The 16,285-nt window shown below is 38.3% G+C and overlaps 1 protein-coding gene across 1 annotated transcript; it reads right to left on the reverse strand.

Annotated features, from left to right (window-relative positions):
• Positions 1–11,912: 11,912 nt before the first annotated feature.
• Positions 11,913–12,173, reverse strand: LOC102956285 (protein S100-A6-like). Its single transcript, XM_042982671.1, has one exon. The coding sequence runs from the start codon at positions 12,171–12,173 to the stop codon at positions 11,913–11,915; it is 261 nt and encodes an 86-aa protein (XP_042838605.1).
• Positions 12,174–16,285: the final 4,112 nt, after the last annotated feature.

Consider the following 16,285-nt stretch of genomic DNA (forward strand, 5'->3'; position numbering starts at 1 on the left):
TCTCCTCGAGGATTTTGATGGCTTCCTGTCTTTCATTGATCTTTCATCCATTTGGAGTTTATTTTTGTGTATGGTGGAAGAAAGTGGTCCAGGTTCATTCTTCTGCATGTCGCTGCCCAGTTTTCCCAGCACCACTTGCTGAAGAGACTGTCTTTATTCCATTGGATATTCTTTCCCGCTTTGTCAAAGATTAGTTGGCCATATGTTTGTGTGTCCATTTCTGGGTTCTCTATTCTGTTCCATTGATCTGAGTGTCCATTCTTGTGACAGTACCATACTGTCTTGATGATTACAGCTTTGTAGTATAGCTTGAAGTCTGGGATTGTGATGCCTCCAGGTTTGGTTTTCTTTTTCAAGATCGCTTTGGCTATTTGGGGTCTTTTCTGGTTCCATACAAGTTTTAGGATTATTTGTTGTAGCTCTGTGAAGAATGCTGGTGTTAACTTTGATAGGGTGTTGCATTGAATATGTAGATTGCTTTGGGTAGTATCGACATGTTAACAATATTTGTTCTTCCTATCCAGGAGCATGGAATATTTTTCCATTTTTTTTGTGTCTTCTTCAATTTCTTTCATAAGCTTTCTATAGTTTTCAGTGTATAGATTTTTCACCTCTTTGGTTAGATTTATTCCTAGGTATTTTATGGGTTTTGGTGCAACTGTAAATGGGATCGATTCCTTGATTTCTCTTTCTGTCGCTGATTGCTGAGGCTAAGACTTACAATACTTTGTTAAATAACAGTGTTGAGGGTGGACATCCCTCACTTTTTCCTGACCTTAGGGGGAAAGCTCTCAGTTTTTCCCCATTGAGGATGATATTGGCATTGGGTCTTTCATATATGGTTTTTATGATCTCAAGTTATACTCCTTCTATCCCTACTTTCTTGAGGGTTTTTTATCAAGAAAGGATGCTGCATTTTGTCAAATGCTTTCTCTGCATCTATTGAGAGGATCATGTGGTTCTTGTCCTTTCTTTTATTGATGTGATGAATCACGTTAATTGTTTTGCGGATATTGAACCAGCCCTGCATCAGGTATAAATCCCACTTGGTCGTGGTGAATAATATTTTTAATGTATTATTGGAACCAGTTGGCTAATATTGTGTTGAGGATTTTCACATCCATGTTCATCAGGGAAATTGGTCTATAGTTCTCCTTTTTCGTGGGATCTTTGTCTGGTTTTGGATGTCTGGATCTCTTAACATCAAGATATATCAGTTGTGACCTCAGGTGAATGGATTAATGATAAGATGGCAAAGGGTTGAAACTATTCCTTTTTACTCCATTCAGTTCTCTACCATCACTTTTAACAACAACAACAAAAATAGATTGCTTTTATGGTCAAGAAAACCTTACTTAAAAAAAAAAAAACTAATGGAATCTAGACAGAACTGTCTGGCTCTGTTAGTATGAAACACAAGCAGAGAATTATCAGGGAACAGGGGGTACAGGTACTTTTGTCAGAGGGGTACTCCCCCAGTGCTCCACGCCCCAAATATTGGGAATGGAGTCATTAAATGCTAGGATCAAATTCCAACCAATAATAGTCTCTAGGCATGAAATGTCAGGGCTCTGGTAGCCTTTTGATTTGTTATCTTTACAGGCAATGGAGGCACACATTGTTTATCAGAAAAGACATCAGTTTTTCACTCACCAGGAAAGAAAGAAAGAAAGAAAGAAAGAAAGAAAGAAAGAAAGAAAGAAAGAAAGAAAGAAAGAAAAAGAAAGAGGGCTGCCTTGGTGGCTCAGTCGGTTAAGCATCCGACTCTTGATTTCAGCTCAGGTCATGATCTTGGCAGTTCGTGAGTTTGAGCTCCACGTTGGGCTCTATACACGCAGCACGGAACCTGCTTAGGATCCTCTCTGTCCCTCTCTCTCTGCCCGTCTCTCACTTGCAGTCTCTCTTTCTCAAAAATAAAGAAACATTAAAAAAGGAAAGAAAGAAAAAACAAAGAAATTACTGTGAGACCCAGGCTTAAAACAGACAGTACAAAAGATTGAGGGCATCTGCTCTCCTGCCACCAATTTAGTGAGGTGCAAAGAAGAGGAAAGATTGGCAGAGACTCAGAAATGCTTAATATGAGAGAGAACACAGGCATAGGCTTGTCTGTTCTATACCAAGTGTGCCCGAAGTATGTTTTTATTTTTTTTAATTTTTTTTTTAATCTTTATTCATTTTTGAGAGGGAGACAGAGTGTGAGCGGGAGAGGAGCAGAGAGAGAGACACAGAATTCGAAGCAGGCTACAGGCCCCGAGCCGTCAGCACAGAGCCTGACGCGGGGCTCGAACCCACAAACCGTGAGATCATGACCTGAGCCGAAGTCGGATGCTCAACCGACTGAGCCACCCAGGCGCCCCAAGTATGTTTTTAATGATACAAACTTATTGAGCACCTACCCTGCTGCTGAGTGTGACGGGGGATGCACCAGCAAATAAAACACCACTTCTGATCTCAAGAAGGTGATAATTTAACCATCCATGCTGCTCTCTAGGACTTTGTAGCAACTCAAACACTCTCTCCCCTGTTTCTTGGAATTGGATCTGCTTATTTGCTTGATTTCTTCTTGGTCTCTCGCTACTTCCCGCCACTAGTTTCCCCACATATTTGATGGCTGGTGGACTTTATTTTTTATTTCAAGTCTCTCACATCTGATTTCCTGGGAGAAAAAAAGACAGATTAACATGTTATTGGTTGGGATGTATTCAGTGACTCACTCCTCAGGGTTCCTAACTCACAAGAGCTCAGTGACAGGAGAAAACACCTCTTTTTCCAAGCTGTTAATTCCTTCTTTAGGTATAAACCATCTCTTTTAACACAATTTCATAATGAGTTCTCTTTGGACATAGTAACAGTAGCAAAAGTTATTAATCCAATCTTTCTGACCTTTAAATGATCAGTTAGGTCCTATACATCTGAGTTCTTTGTCTGGCTCTGTGACACCCAGCAATATCACACTACCAGGTTTCAGTTGTACCTGTTACTATCTGACTAACTGTCCAAAGGAGACAGCAGAGGAAAGCTGAAGCCATCTGGCTTCTGGCTACCACAGGTCCCTAGAACAAATTTTTCCTGCTTGCTTGCTTGCTTGCTTCTCTTTTTGAATAATAGCATGGAGCTCATGGAATGTTCTGAGGAGAAACATTAAATAAGCTATTGCCTGGATTCATAGGAACAGGGAGAAATAAAACACGTAGAATTTCTGAAGGTCATTTATTGAAAAGAAGGGAAAAGGGATGAGGCTAGGGCACATTTCATTCTTTTTTTTTTCCTCTGTCGTTTTCCCTTCAGTGTGAGAACACTCTATATATAATATCCTTCCAGCCTGCACATATATCCGTGGTGTCCCGGGTAAAGCTCTGTCTCCTCAAGCTCCAGTAGGCCTTCACTGAGAAGCAGCCCAGGACAGGGAAGGGATAGTAACCCAGGCCAAACAAAAGAAAAGCACACAAAACTATTATTCTTTTAAATTTAGACAGAGTTCAGGAATCTATAGAAATTCAGAGGTGAAAGAGCCCATTTTTGGTTAAGAAGACAAGGAAGGGATAACAGAGTGGGTGGCTTTTGAGTTGAGTTTTGAAGGATGAGTAGGATTTCCATGGCAGAGTTGATGGATGGGGAAAGACAAACTACCTGCTTCCGTCGTAGTGTGAGATTGTAACTCCTCCTCCCTGAGATCCATATCTTCCTCTATAGAATGAAGATGTGAGACTCTGGAAAGTTTCCTCCCAATTCATCTCTTGTTCTAGCATGTGATTCAGTCTCCAAGTGAACTTTGGCTAATATTTGCTTGGATCTTCACCAAGATCTTTCCTACTCCTCTGCTCCTTTATGCTAATTTTTGTCTTTCTCCATTTCCCCCCATTTATCTTCTTTAAATTAATAATGAGACAATCATAGCTTATATAAATAAGTGTACTTGTTGGCCAGTGCTATGATCATGTTGCATATAAACAACCCCACAGTTTAGTGGCCTTTGACATTAATTCTCCCACTAAGGTTTCTGGGGTAGCTGCTCTGGCCTGGACTTTTCTGGACCCTTCTGGTTCACCTTCCAATCTTAGTCAGCTCTAGTTTATTCTCATTATCACTTCCAGCTAAGGTTTTGTATTCTTACCTTTGGCTATACCATCTCCCAACACATTGTTTATGTGGAAAAAGACAGAGTTAATATTCATTAGCTAAATCAACAAAAAACCCACAAAATTTTCCAGAATCTTGTTTAATGTTGAAATGAATGTTCTAGAAATAGCTAAAATCAAACCATAAGGAACTGCTGTCTGGACCAAGCTGTATACACATGACACAACTACCATTGTTGTGTGGTGAATAAAAGTGATGATGAGGATTTAGTAATATCTCACTAAAAAAACCTAGTACTTTAAGAAGATGAGATACTTCTAGTAAGGCAAGATCACAACGTTTGTACTTCTTCTGAAGAAAGTGTTTGCTAAGTAAATTATTAATGAAAAAAATCCAAGAGGAACCATTAACAGTCTTCAGAAAGTCCTTTCAAGCATTCTTGAAATTCTATGGCAACATTTATTTGCATATGAATGATGAACAAATTAAAAATTATTTTTATCTGTTTGTTAAAACAGGTTCAAAAGAAGCTCTCCTTAGAAGTTTTGTGGAAATTAGCCCACATTGCAGAAGAGCTTTAAAATACAAACTTGTAGATCTCAAAAAGAACTCTATAAAGTCTTTCAGATAATTTTTCTGAATTAGAGTTTTTCCCACATTAAGCAATTTTGCCCACCTACTGATGACTTTTAACAAAGCATTTTAGGAGGGATAGCAAATAGAGGATTACGTTGGATATTTTAACCCAAATAAGTCAGCCCAGACAAACCCCATTACATCATGACACAACTATACCACACTGTACCACACTGAGACCTAACTGTACCAAAACAACCTGAGAAGAAAAATTATGGGAAACACAAAAAATATGAGTATTACGCTCCAGAATTGACTCTGCTTATATCTTTTTTTTTTTTTTTTTTTTACTCTGCTTGTTTCTTAAAATAAGTCTTCTTCCATGGGACACAGGTAGAATGTCCCTGTTTATTCTCCAGGGAATGCGTTTCTCTAATAGTTCAGTGTAATTGTTGTGCAAGGAATGGTAAACATATGAAAATATGTGCATGTTTGCTATGCTATTTGCCTCCAAATGACATATGCTTGTGAGTATTATTTGTGATTCTAGTTTCTGGCAGTAATAGACTCATTATCTTAAAATGTTTAATCCCTGGGGTGGCTGGGTGGCTCAGTCAGTTAAACCTCTGACTCTTGATTTTGGTTCAGGTCATAATCTTAAGGTCATGGGATTGAGCCCCACGTCAGGCTCTGCAGTGAGTGTGGAACCTGCTTGATATTCTCTCTCTCCCTCTCTCTCTGCCCCTCCCCCGCTTGCACTCACATGCACAAGCTTTTTCTCTAAATAAATAAATAGATAAATAAATAAATAAATAAATGGGTGGTTCAGTCGGTTAAGCATCTGACTTTAGCTCAGGTCATGATCTCACAGTCTGTGAGTTCAAGCCCCGTGTAGGGCTCTGTGCTGACAGCTCAGAGCCTGGACCCTGCTTCAGATTCTGTGTCTCCCTCTTTCTCTGCCCCTCCCCTGCTCATGCTCTGTCTCTCTCTGTCTCAAAAATAAATAAAAACATTAAAAAATTTTTAAACAAACAAACAAACAAACAAACAAATGTTTAAAAAAAATGTTTAATCCAGGGGTGCCTGGGTGGTTCAGTCAGTTAAGTGTTCGACTTTGGCTCATGTCATGATCTCACAGTTCATGAGTTCAAGCCTCCAGTGGGGTTCTGTGCTGACAGCTCAGATCCTGGAGCCTGCTTCAGATTCTGTGCCCCCCTCTCTCTCTGCCCCTCCCCTGCTCATACTCTGTCTCTATCTCTATCTCTCAAAAATAAATAAAAATTTTAAAAAAATTAATGTTTAATCCCTGTGCACTGTAGTAAATAGCATTTTTAAGTACTATATGTTCAATTTGATGATGGTTTATTGTTAGTGATCCTGTGTTTCTTTGTAAACCTAAAAATCAAATAAATTTTTCTTAATTTTCTCTCTCCTTTTCTTCCCAATTGTGTTCATGCATTCTCTCTCTCTCTCTCTCTCTCTCTCTCACTACCACATCTTCCACTGTTTATTTTCCCAACCACCTTAGACCCAGTCAAATACTTTAACCTTTTGGAATTGACATTTGGCAAGGGTTAGTTTTATCTGTTTCATTTCTGAAATGCAGTACCAAAGATTTCAACTGAACTCAGCCTTTTATCACACTAATCAAGGCACAGACTAAGCCTTCCAAATTCACAGCTTGCTCATGAACTCGACAAGTATGGGATGGGGGAGGAAACTAGAACACTCCGTACTGCATGATCCTCCCCATCGCTCTGTCACCTCTTTTACCAAGAAAATTTTCTGAAACTCCAAGCTAAATGACCAGTTCTTTTTAACCCTCTTTCCTTCACAGTAGTTTTCAGTATTTATACCTGCTTCTCAAGCTTTTTTTACCTATACACCTAATTTTTCCCGAGTTTTACCTTCTGTGTCTTGTTATAAAAATCAGTGTCTCTGCAAAAATATACAATTATAATTTTTTAAAGTTTATTTATCTATTTTGAGAGAGAGAGAGAGAGGACAAGTGGGGGAGGACCAGAGAGAGGAAGTGAGAGAGAATCCCAAGCAGGCTCTGCACTGACAGCAGAGAGCCCGACATGGGGCTTGAACTCACAAACCGAGAGATCATGACCTGAGCCAAAACCAAGAGCTGGATGCTTAACCGACTGAGCCACCCAGGCACCCCAATTATAATATTGAATTCTTTTCCATTGACATACCCTGGAGATTCTCATTCACCCCTGAGTGAGGAGTGGAGGGCCTGGGGTTGACTCTGTACTCTGTTTGAGAATCACTGCTCCTACTGTACTGCTCCTGGGAGCTTGGTTAGTAAATCTGCCAAAACTGAAAAAGAAATTCTAAAGGATAAGCCGTTATTGTTGTAGATATTCCAAATTGCATTAAACTAAGAGTTAGGGCTGTAAACTATAAATGAATTGGTCCCTTGGGGAAATATGCAGGTTTCTATGAGGCTCTACAGTTGGTCCTAGAACCTTGCACTGACTTTAGAGATTTTGCAACTAATAAAGACTAGCAGCCCATGATAATCTTTGTTTTGCTAAATAGAATTTAGAGAGCTGTTTGACTAATCTAAGTGAGTTTTCTATTTTCAATCCCTTTTCCAAAATATGTGGTTCTGCATTTCCGTTTTTAAATGAAATTGGCTTATGCACATTCCTTACAAAAATGAGATCCAGAAGTTAGTGATTAACGAATAGATAAGGCTGAACAACATTGGAACAATGTGGTAAGCTTGTCCTCTGTTAGGATTTCTCTGACCTTGGGAACTTGGGTTTCTAAAGCTGAAGGTTTTTTGGTTTTTATTTGTTTACTTTCCTTGGCAAAGCAACAAGGTAGAATTTGTCTATGAATGTGAAACACCAAAAATATTAAAGGTTACACATGCTTTCATTTTTTCCCTTTAGTTATCAATATGGAATAAGTGCACCCATAGCATTTTTTTTCCTTTTCCCAAAAATAGTTTATCAATATTATCTCATTAACCAACCCTTACTGCCCCCCTGTGGCATAAGGCAATGTTCTCTTCCCTCTCTGTCTCTATTTAAAAAAAAAAAAAATTTAATGTTTATTTATTTTTGAGAGAGAGAGAGAGAGACAGAGACAGAGTGTGAGTGGGGGAGGGGCAGAGAAAGAAGGAGACACAGAATCTAAAGCAGGCTCCAGGCTCTGAGCTGTCAACACAGAGCTGAACACGGGGCTCCAACTCATCAACCATGAGATCATGACCTGAGCTGAAGTTGGTCACTTAACCAACTGAGCCACCCAGGCGCCCCGGCTCTCTGTTTATTGGGCTGACAAAATCTTCTAGAAATAAAGACATTTGTCCAAACCAAACAGTGTAACACTGCTAGAACTGGAATAGAATTTTAGACAGCAGTGTCTAAAATTTCTCAATCAAATTGCAGCAGAATATGTGATTTGACTCAATGTATATACAGTGTTAAGGAGGCTTATTTAAGACAACATTTTATTTAGAGGATGCCTTTTGGCAGTTTCATTACATGAAAAAACTAAACCTTAAATAACTATATGTGAAAAATTTTAAGAAATATAAAGCCCATTCTGTTCTATTGCTCTATGTGTCTATTTTTGTGCTAGTACCATACTGTTTTTGATCACTATAGCTTTGCAATATAGCTTGAAGTCTGGAAGTGTGATGCCTCCACCTTTGCTTTTATTTTTCAGGGTTGCTTTGGCTCTTTGGGGTCTTTTGCGGGAGTTCTATACAAATTTTAGGATTGTTTGTTCTAGCTCTGTGAAAAATGCTACTGGTATTTTGGTAAGGCACAAAAATAGACACGTGGATCCGTAAATAAAATAGAATAGGGGCGCCTGGGTGGCTCAGTTGGATGAGCGTCCGACTTCAGCTCAGGTCATGATCTCACGGTTCATGGGTTTGAGCCCCTCATCGGGCTCTGTGCTGGCAGCTCAGAGCCTGGATCCTGCCTCCAATTCTGTGTATCACGCTCACTCGCACACACTCTCTCTCTCTCTCCCCCCCCTCGTAATCTGTTTCTCCCTCTCTCTCTCTCAAAAATAAACATTTAAGGGGCGCCTGGGTGGCTCAGTCGGTTAAGCGTCCGACTTCGGCTCAGGTCATGATCTCACGGTTCATGGGTTTGAGCCCCTCATCGGGCTCTGTGCTGGCAGCTCAGAGCCTGGAGCCTGCTTCCGATTCTGTGTCTCCCTCTCTCTCTGCCCCTCCCCCGTTCATGCTCTGTCTCTCTCTGTCTCAAAAATAAATAAACGTTTAAAAAAAATTAAAAAAAAAATAAACATTTAATAAATAAATAAATAAATAGAACAGAATAGAAAACCAGAAATGAACCCACAACTGTATGGTCAATTAATCTTCACCAAAGCAGGAAAGAATATCCAATGGCAGAAACAACAGTCTCTTCAACAAAGGCGTTGGAAAAACTGGACCCCAACATGCAAAAGAATGAAACTAGACCACTTTCTTACACCATACACTAAAACAAGTTCAAAATGGATTAAAGACCTAAATGTGAGACCTGAAACCATAAAAATCCTAGGAGAGAACACAGGCAGTAACTTTTTTTACTCTGACCATAGCAACTTCTTTCTAGATATGTCTCCCAGGGCAAGAGAAACAAAAGCAAAACTAAATGATTGAGAATTCATCAAAATAAAAAGCTTCTTCACAGCAAAGGAAACAACAAAACAAAAAGGCAACCTATGGAATGAGAAAAGATATTTGCAAATGACATATATGGTAAAGGGTTAGTATCCAATACTAGAACTTATAAACTCAACACCCGAAACACAAATAATCCAATTTAAAAAATGGGCACAGGACATGAGCAGACATTTCCCCAGAGAAGACATCCAGATGGCCAACAGACACATGAAAAGATGCTCAGTATCACTGATCATCAGGGAAATGCAAATCAAAACTACAATGAGATACAACTTCACACCTGTCAGAATGACGAAAATCAGCAACACAAGAAACAACAGGTGTTGAAAAGGATGTGGAGAAATGGAAACTCTCTCACACTGTTGCAAACTGGCGCAGCCACTCTGGAAAACAGTATGGAAATTCCTCAAAAAGTTAAAAATAGAACTGCCCTACAATTCAGCAATTGCACTACTGTGTGTTTACCCCCAAAATACAAAAATGCACCCAGATGTTTACAGCAGCATTATCTACAATATCCAAATTATGGAAACAGCCCAAGTATCCACTGACCTATGAATGGATAAAGAAGATGTGGTATATACACAATGGAATCGCCACACAAAAGGATGAAATCTTGCCATTTGCAATGACGTGGATGGAACTAGACAGTATTATGCTAAGCAAAATAAGTCAGTCCGAGAAAGACAAATACCGTATTATTTCACTCACATGTGGAACTTAAGGAAGAAAGCAAATGAACGAAGGGGGAAAGAGAGAGAGGCAAACAAAGAAACAGGCTCCTAACTATAGAGAACAAACTGATGGTTACCAGAGGGGAGATAGGTGGGGGGATGGGTGAAATAGGTGACGGGGATTAAGAAGTGCACTTGTGATGAGCGCCAGGTGTCATATTGAGTCACTACATGGTACACCTGAAACTAATATAACACTGTGTTACCTATACTAGGATTAGAATAAAGACTTAAAAAAAAGAAATATAAAGACCACATTGGTTGCTCTCAATATTATGGAGATCTTGCCTAATAGCTGCTTGTGTTCAGAAATGCTTCAGGTCATGGAAGGGAAGACTAAATCTATTTCTAAATCCAGTCCACTCTTTTGGAACATAATACCCTCTTGAAATACATTTGATAGTTCAATTACCAATTCTGTTTCTTTGCCAGAAATATGCTTCTGGCAATAGTGTGCAATAGACTTGGCCTTGCCCTGATGCTATATTTTGGCCTGTGACTCCGAATGTTTCCTTCATGGAAGTCGATAGTGCTTTACAATGATGCTTTTCCTAGCCTTGTGATGCATCATTTTTGTATATTTCACAGGAATGCAAATATATTTTGTAAATTCAAGAGATTTAAGTTTCTGAATAATGAATGCCACTTTTGAGTATAAATGTAATATTTTGGTGGTAGAATGTTTTAAAAAGATACATAGATACAATGTGAACTCTTTGAAGCCACATTATTGGGTAGGCAGTCATCTGACCTTATACTAACCACCTTATTTCTAGTGTACTAAATACCTCTCAACATCTCCTGTAGTCACTGAGCTTTTTTTTTACATTTTTCTTTAGGACTGAGGGTATTTTAGGGGAGAAGTTTTCCTTGACATGATCACTGTTCCCATATCTGCTAACATATGCATTGCTGTGCTGAAAGGAGCTGCATTTAGAGTCCTTTTTTTTTTTTTTTAATTATTTTTTGATAGCATCAATTTAAAAAAAAATTTTTTTTTAACGTTTTGTTTATTTCTGAGACAGGGAGAGACAGAGCATGAACAGGGGAGGGTCAGAGAGAGAGGGAGACACAGAATCTGAAACAGGCTCCAGGCTCTGAGCTGTCAGCACAGAGCCCGACGCGGGGCTCGAACTCATGGACCGCGAGGTCGTGACCTGAGCCGAAGTCGGCCGCTTAACCAACTGAGCCACCCAGGCACCCCTTGATAGCATCAATTTTTAAAACTAGCTTGCTGTTTTTAGAACATGATATATGCTCACTATGAACAAAATTCGTTTTTTCTTTTTTTTTCAAAATTTTCTTTAAATTATAGTCAGTTAACATGTAGTGTAATATTGGTTTCAGGAGTAGAATTTAGTGATTCATCACTTACATTTAACACCCAGTGCTCAACGCAACAAGTGCCCTCCTTAGTACCCATCACCCATTTAGCCCATCCCCCCCCACACCACCCCTCCAGCAACTTGAACAAAATTCTAACACGACAGAAGAGTACAAATAAGAAAATAAATACACACCTAAAAGCGCATCACCAGAGAAAACATCTGACAGTGTGGTGAGCATCCTTTAGGCATATCTACCCATTTGTAGACTAGTGCAATTTTACATAAGGGAAATCACTCACTGTATACACTATTCTGAAACATGCTTCTTTTCAGTTAATCATTTGTCCCTGAGATCCTTCCATACCCATCAATAAAGAACTACTTTCTTGTTTTACAGGCTGCAGTGTTTTCTTTTTTTTTTTTTTAACTAAAAAAAAAAAAAAAAAGATAATTATCGAACAATTACCCACCACTGGATTTGACTTAGGCAGGCCCTATAGAGGGTGTCTCCACCTTCCTGATTTATTTTCAGCCCTTAAGGGCATCATTGTAGATGAAAATCAGGGTGACATAATCCTGGAAGTTTACCACCTGGTCCTTGTTCCAGTCCAGGTCGTCCATGAGCTTTGCAATTTCAGTATCCTGCACCTTTGGGCCAACGGTGAACTCTTTCTGGATCAGCAACTTCAACTCCTTCTTGCTCAGGGTGTTCTTGTCACCTTCCCTGCCCAAGTACTTGTGGAAGATGGCCACAAAGAGGCCAATAGCCTGATCCAGGGGGTACGCCATGGTTGGACACTAGGTTTAGCGAGCACAGCCTGGAGAGTATGGAGGGACCAGCGGGCGGTGGCCAGCCTACCTCTTAGCCTACAGGCTTCAGTGTATTCTACTGAATTCATGTGTCACCTTGACACAACTTATCTAGGCTATTTCTAAATTTCTACCATTATAAACAAAGCCACGATGAGTATCCTGTGAGAGTATATCTATTCTCACTTATTCCTTTATTTCTTTTGGATAAATTCATGCATGTGTGATTTTGGGTCATTTTTATGAATATTGCCAAACTATCCTCTAGAAATATTGTACCAATTTACATTCTCACCAGTAGGACATGAAAGTATACATTTCCTGAGACTATATCCAACTCTGAATGTTATTAACCTTTTCAATATTTGTTGAGGACCAAACAATAATATTTCATTAATAGTTTACTTAGCTAGTATTTGATTCCTAATAAAATTAAGCATCTCCTATGCTTATTGGTTATTTGGATTACTTCTTTTTATAAATTTCCTGTTCATATTCTTTTGTCATCTTTCTTTTGTTTTTTCCCCCATAAAGGTATGTATGTATGTGTGTGTGTACATATGTGTGTGTGTATTAGCACTTTGTTATATATCATTTTCCGAAACGTTTTTCTAATTTGTCATCTGTCTCTCTCCCTTCCAGATAGTGTGAATTATGAGTTCGTTTTCTATTTGGTTGTCTGCAATGCAAAAGTTTAAAAGGTCAAAGTTAACAATCTTATCCTTTTTGGTTTCTGAGTTTTTGTGACATGGTTTTAAAAAGTTCGCCATATCTCAGGGCACCTGGGTGGCTCAGTCAACTAAGCATGTGACTCTTGGTTTTGGCTCAGGTCATGATCTCACAGCTGCTTGTGTTCAAGCCCCACATCGGGTTCTGTGCTGTCAGTGGGGAGCCTGCTTGGGATTCTCTCTCTCCCTCTCTTGCTGCCCCTCCCCGACTCATGTTGTCTCTGTCTCTCTCAAAATAAATAAATAAACTTAAACAACAATTTTTTAAGGGGTACCTGGGTGGCTCAGTTGGTTAAGCATCAGACTTCGGCTCAGGTCATGATGCAGTGGGTGGATTCAAGCCTCTCATCAGGCTCTGTGCTGACAGCTCAGAGCCTGGACCCCGCTTTGGATTCTTTGTCTCCCTCTCTGCCCCTCCCCCCACTCATGCTCTGTCTCTCTCTCAAAAATAAATAAACATTAAACAATTTTTTAAAAGTCTCCCATATCTCAAAGGGAAAAATATTTACTCATTTTTTTCCCTCTAGTACTTTTGTTCCATCTATCACACTTACATCTGTGATATATCTAGGAGGTAAAAGGAGTTAAAGTCTGGATCTCTATGTTTTTTGTTTTTGTTTTTTGCTGGATGACTAATCTATTGTCCCAAACCCTTACTGAATGACCTTTCTTTTTTTTTGTTTATTTTTTTTATTTAAAAATTTTTTTTTAAGTTTATTTACTTTTGAAACAGAGAGAGACAGAGCATGAATGGGGGAGGGGCAGAGAGCGAGGGAGACACAGAGTCGGAAGCAGGCTCCAGGCTCTGAGCCATCAGCCCAGAGCCCGACGTGGGGCTCGAACTCACAGACCGCGAGATTGTGACCTGAACTGAAGTCAGACCTTCAACCGACTGAGCCACCCAGGCGCCCCTGAATGACCTTTCTTTACCACTTATTCAAAATGCTACCTTGGGGTGCCTAGGTGACTCAGTCTGTTAAGTGCCTGACTTCAGCTTAGGTCATGATCTCACAGTTAGTGAGTTCGAGCCCCCAATCAGCTCTGTGCTGATAGCCCATAGCCTGCTTCAGATCCTCTGTCTTCCTCTCTCTGCCCCTTCCCTGTTTGTGCTCGCTCTCTCTTTCTCTCTCTGTCTTGAAAATTAAAATAAATAAATAAATAAATAAATATCTGAAAACAAAACAAAAAACCCCACAAAATGCTACCTTTATCTATAAATTAATATGTATGAATATATGCAGTATAGTGATTAACACTGTATTTGGAGTCAAACAGATCTCAATAAAGTTTGATCATTTTCTTCATATAGCACTTATTATTAATGTTTTCTTATGTAATTTAAATTTTTGTGGGTATTGAAATCAACATGTTGTCTGCCAACATATTTTATGATTAGGGATTTTTTTTGTATATAAGCCAACTATTAATTTTATGTATATATAGATTAAAATAACCTGCAAAAAAGACAATTTTGCTGCTTCTATTCCAGCTCTTATTGAACTCCTTGTTTTAATATATTAGTGGCCCCTTTATTTTACCCCAGACATTAATGAGTTAAGGAAATATTCATCTAATTCTACTTTACTGAATGTTTTCATTGAAAATGGATATTAAGCTTTATTAAATGCATTTTTGGCATCAATCAAGATGAACATCAGTTTCTCTCCTTTGACCTATAAATATGGTGAATTATATTAATACTTTTATTTAATGCTATAAACAACATTTGCATTTCTGGAATAAATCCCACTTGGTCATGGATTATCAGTCTTTTAATATACTTCTACATTCTGTTCAAGACATGCAAGATTATTTTTACATTTATAATTTGACTCTAAATAATGTATCCTAACAGTCCCACCATTTTTTTTTTGTTCTACTTGAAGTACCAACTTTGAAGTCAATTAATTTAAAATATTATGCTTTATAAAATGGAACTACTAAACAAAATCAGAAATGAGAGAGGAGAAATAACAACCAACACCACAAAAATACAAAGATTATAAGAGAATAATATGAAAAATTATATGCAAAAATATTGTACAACTTAGAAGAAATGGATAAATTCCTAGAAATATATAATCTCCCAAAACAGAATCAGAAAGAAATAGAAAATTTGAACAGATTGATTATCAGCAATGAAATTGAATCAGTAATGAAAACACTCCCAGAAAACAAAAGCCCAGGACTACATGGCTCCACAAATGAATTCTACCAAACATTTAAAGAAGAGTTAATACCTATCCTTCTCAAACTATTCCAAAAAATAGAGGAGGAAGGAAAACTTTCAAATTCACTGTATGAGGCCACAATTACGCTGATACCAAAACCTAATAAAGGCACCACACAAAAAAAGAGACCAATATCTCTGATGAACATAGATGCAGGCATCCTTAACAAAATATTAGCAAACAGAATCCAACAATACATTCAAAACTCATTCACCATAATCAAGTGGTATTTATTCCTGGGTTGCAAGAGTGGTTCAATACATGTAAATCAATCAACATGATACATCGTATTAACAAGAGAAAGGATAAAAGCTGTATGATCATTTCAATAGATGCAGAGAAAGCATTTGACAAACTACAACATCCATTCATGATAAAAATGTTCAGCAAAGTAGGTTTAGAGGGAATATACCTCAACATAATAAAGACCATATGTGAAAAACCCACAGCTAATATCACACTCAATGGTGAAAAGCTTAGAGCTTTTCTCCCAAGATCAGGAACAAGACGAGGATGTCCACTCTCATCACTTCTATTTAACATAGTACAGGAAGTCCTAGCCACAGCAATCACATAACTAAAAGAAATAGAAGTCATCCAAGTTGGTAAAGAAGAAGTTAAACCTTCACTATTGCAGATGACAAGGAGGTGAAAGACCAATACTCTGAACACTAAAACACTGATGAAAGAAATTGAAGAAGACACAAAGGAATGGAAAGATAATCTATACTCGTGCATTGGGAGAACAAATATTGTTAAATTGTCCATGCTACCCAAAGCAATCTACAGATTTAATGCAATCCCTATTAAAATACCAATAATTTTTTTCACAGAACTAGAAAAAATAATCCTAAAATTTGTGTGGAACCACAAAAGACTAGCCAAAGCAATCTTGAAAAAGAAGAAGACTAGAGGTATCACAATCCCATATTTTATGATATACTACAAAGTAGTGGTAATCAAAACAATATGGTACTGGCACAAAAATAAACACATAAATCAATAGAACAAAATAGAGAGTCCATAAATAAATCTATGATTGTATGGTCAATTTATCTTTGACAAACAAGGCAAGAATGTGTAATGGGAAAAAGACAGTCTCTTCAATAAACAGTGTTGGGAAAACTGGACA

This window comes from Panthera tigris, chromosome B1, assembly GCF_018350195.1.
Source record: "Panthera tigris isolate Pti1 chromosome B1, P.tigris_Pti1_mat1.1, whole genome shotgun sequence".
NCBI classification, from domain to species: Eukaryota; Metazoa; Chordata; class Mammalia; order Carnivora; family Felidae; genus Panthera; species Panthera tigris.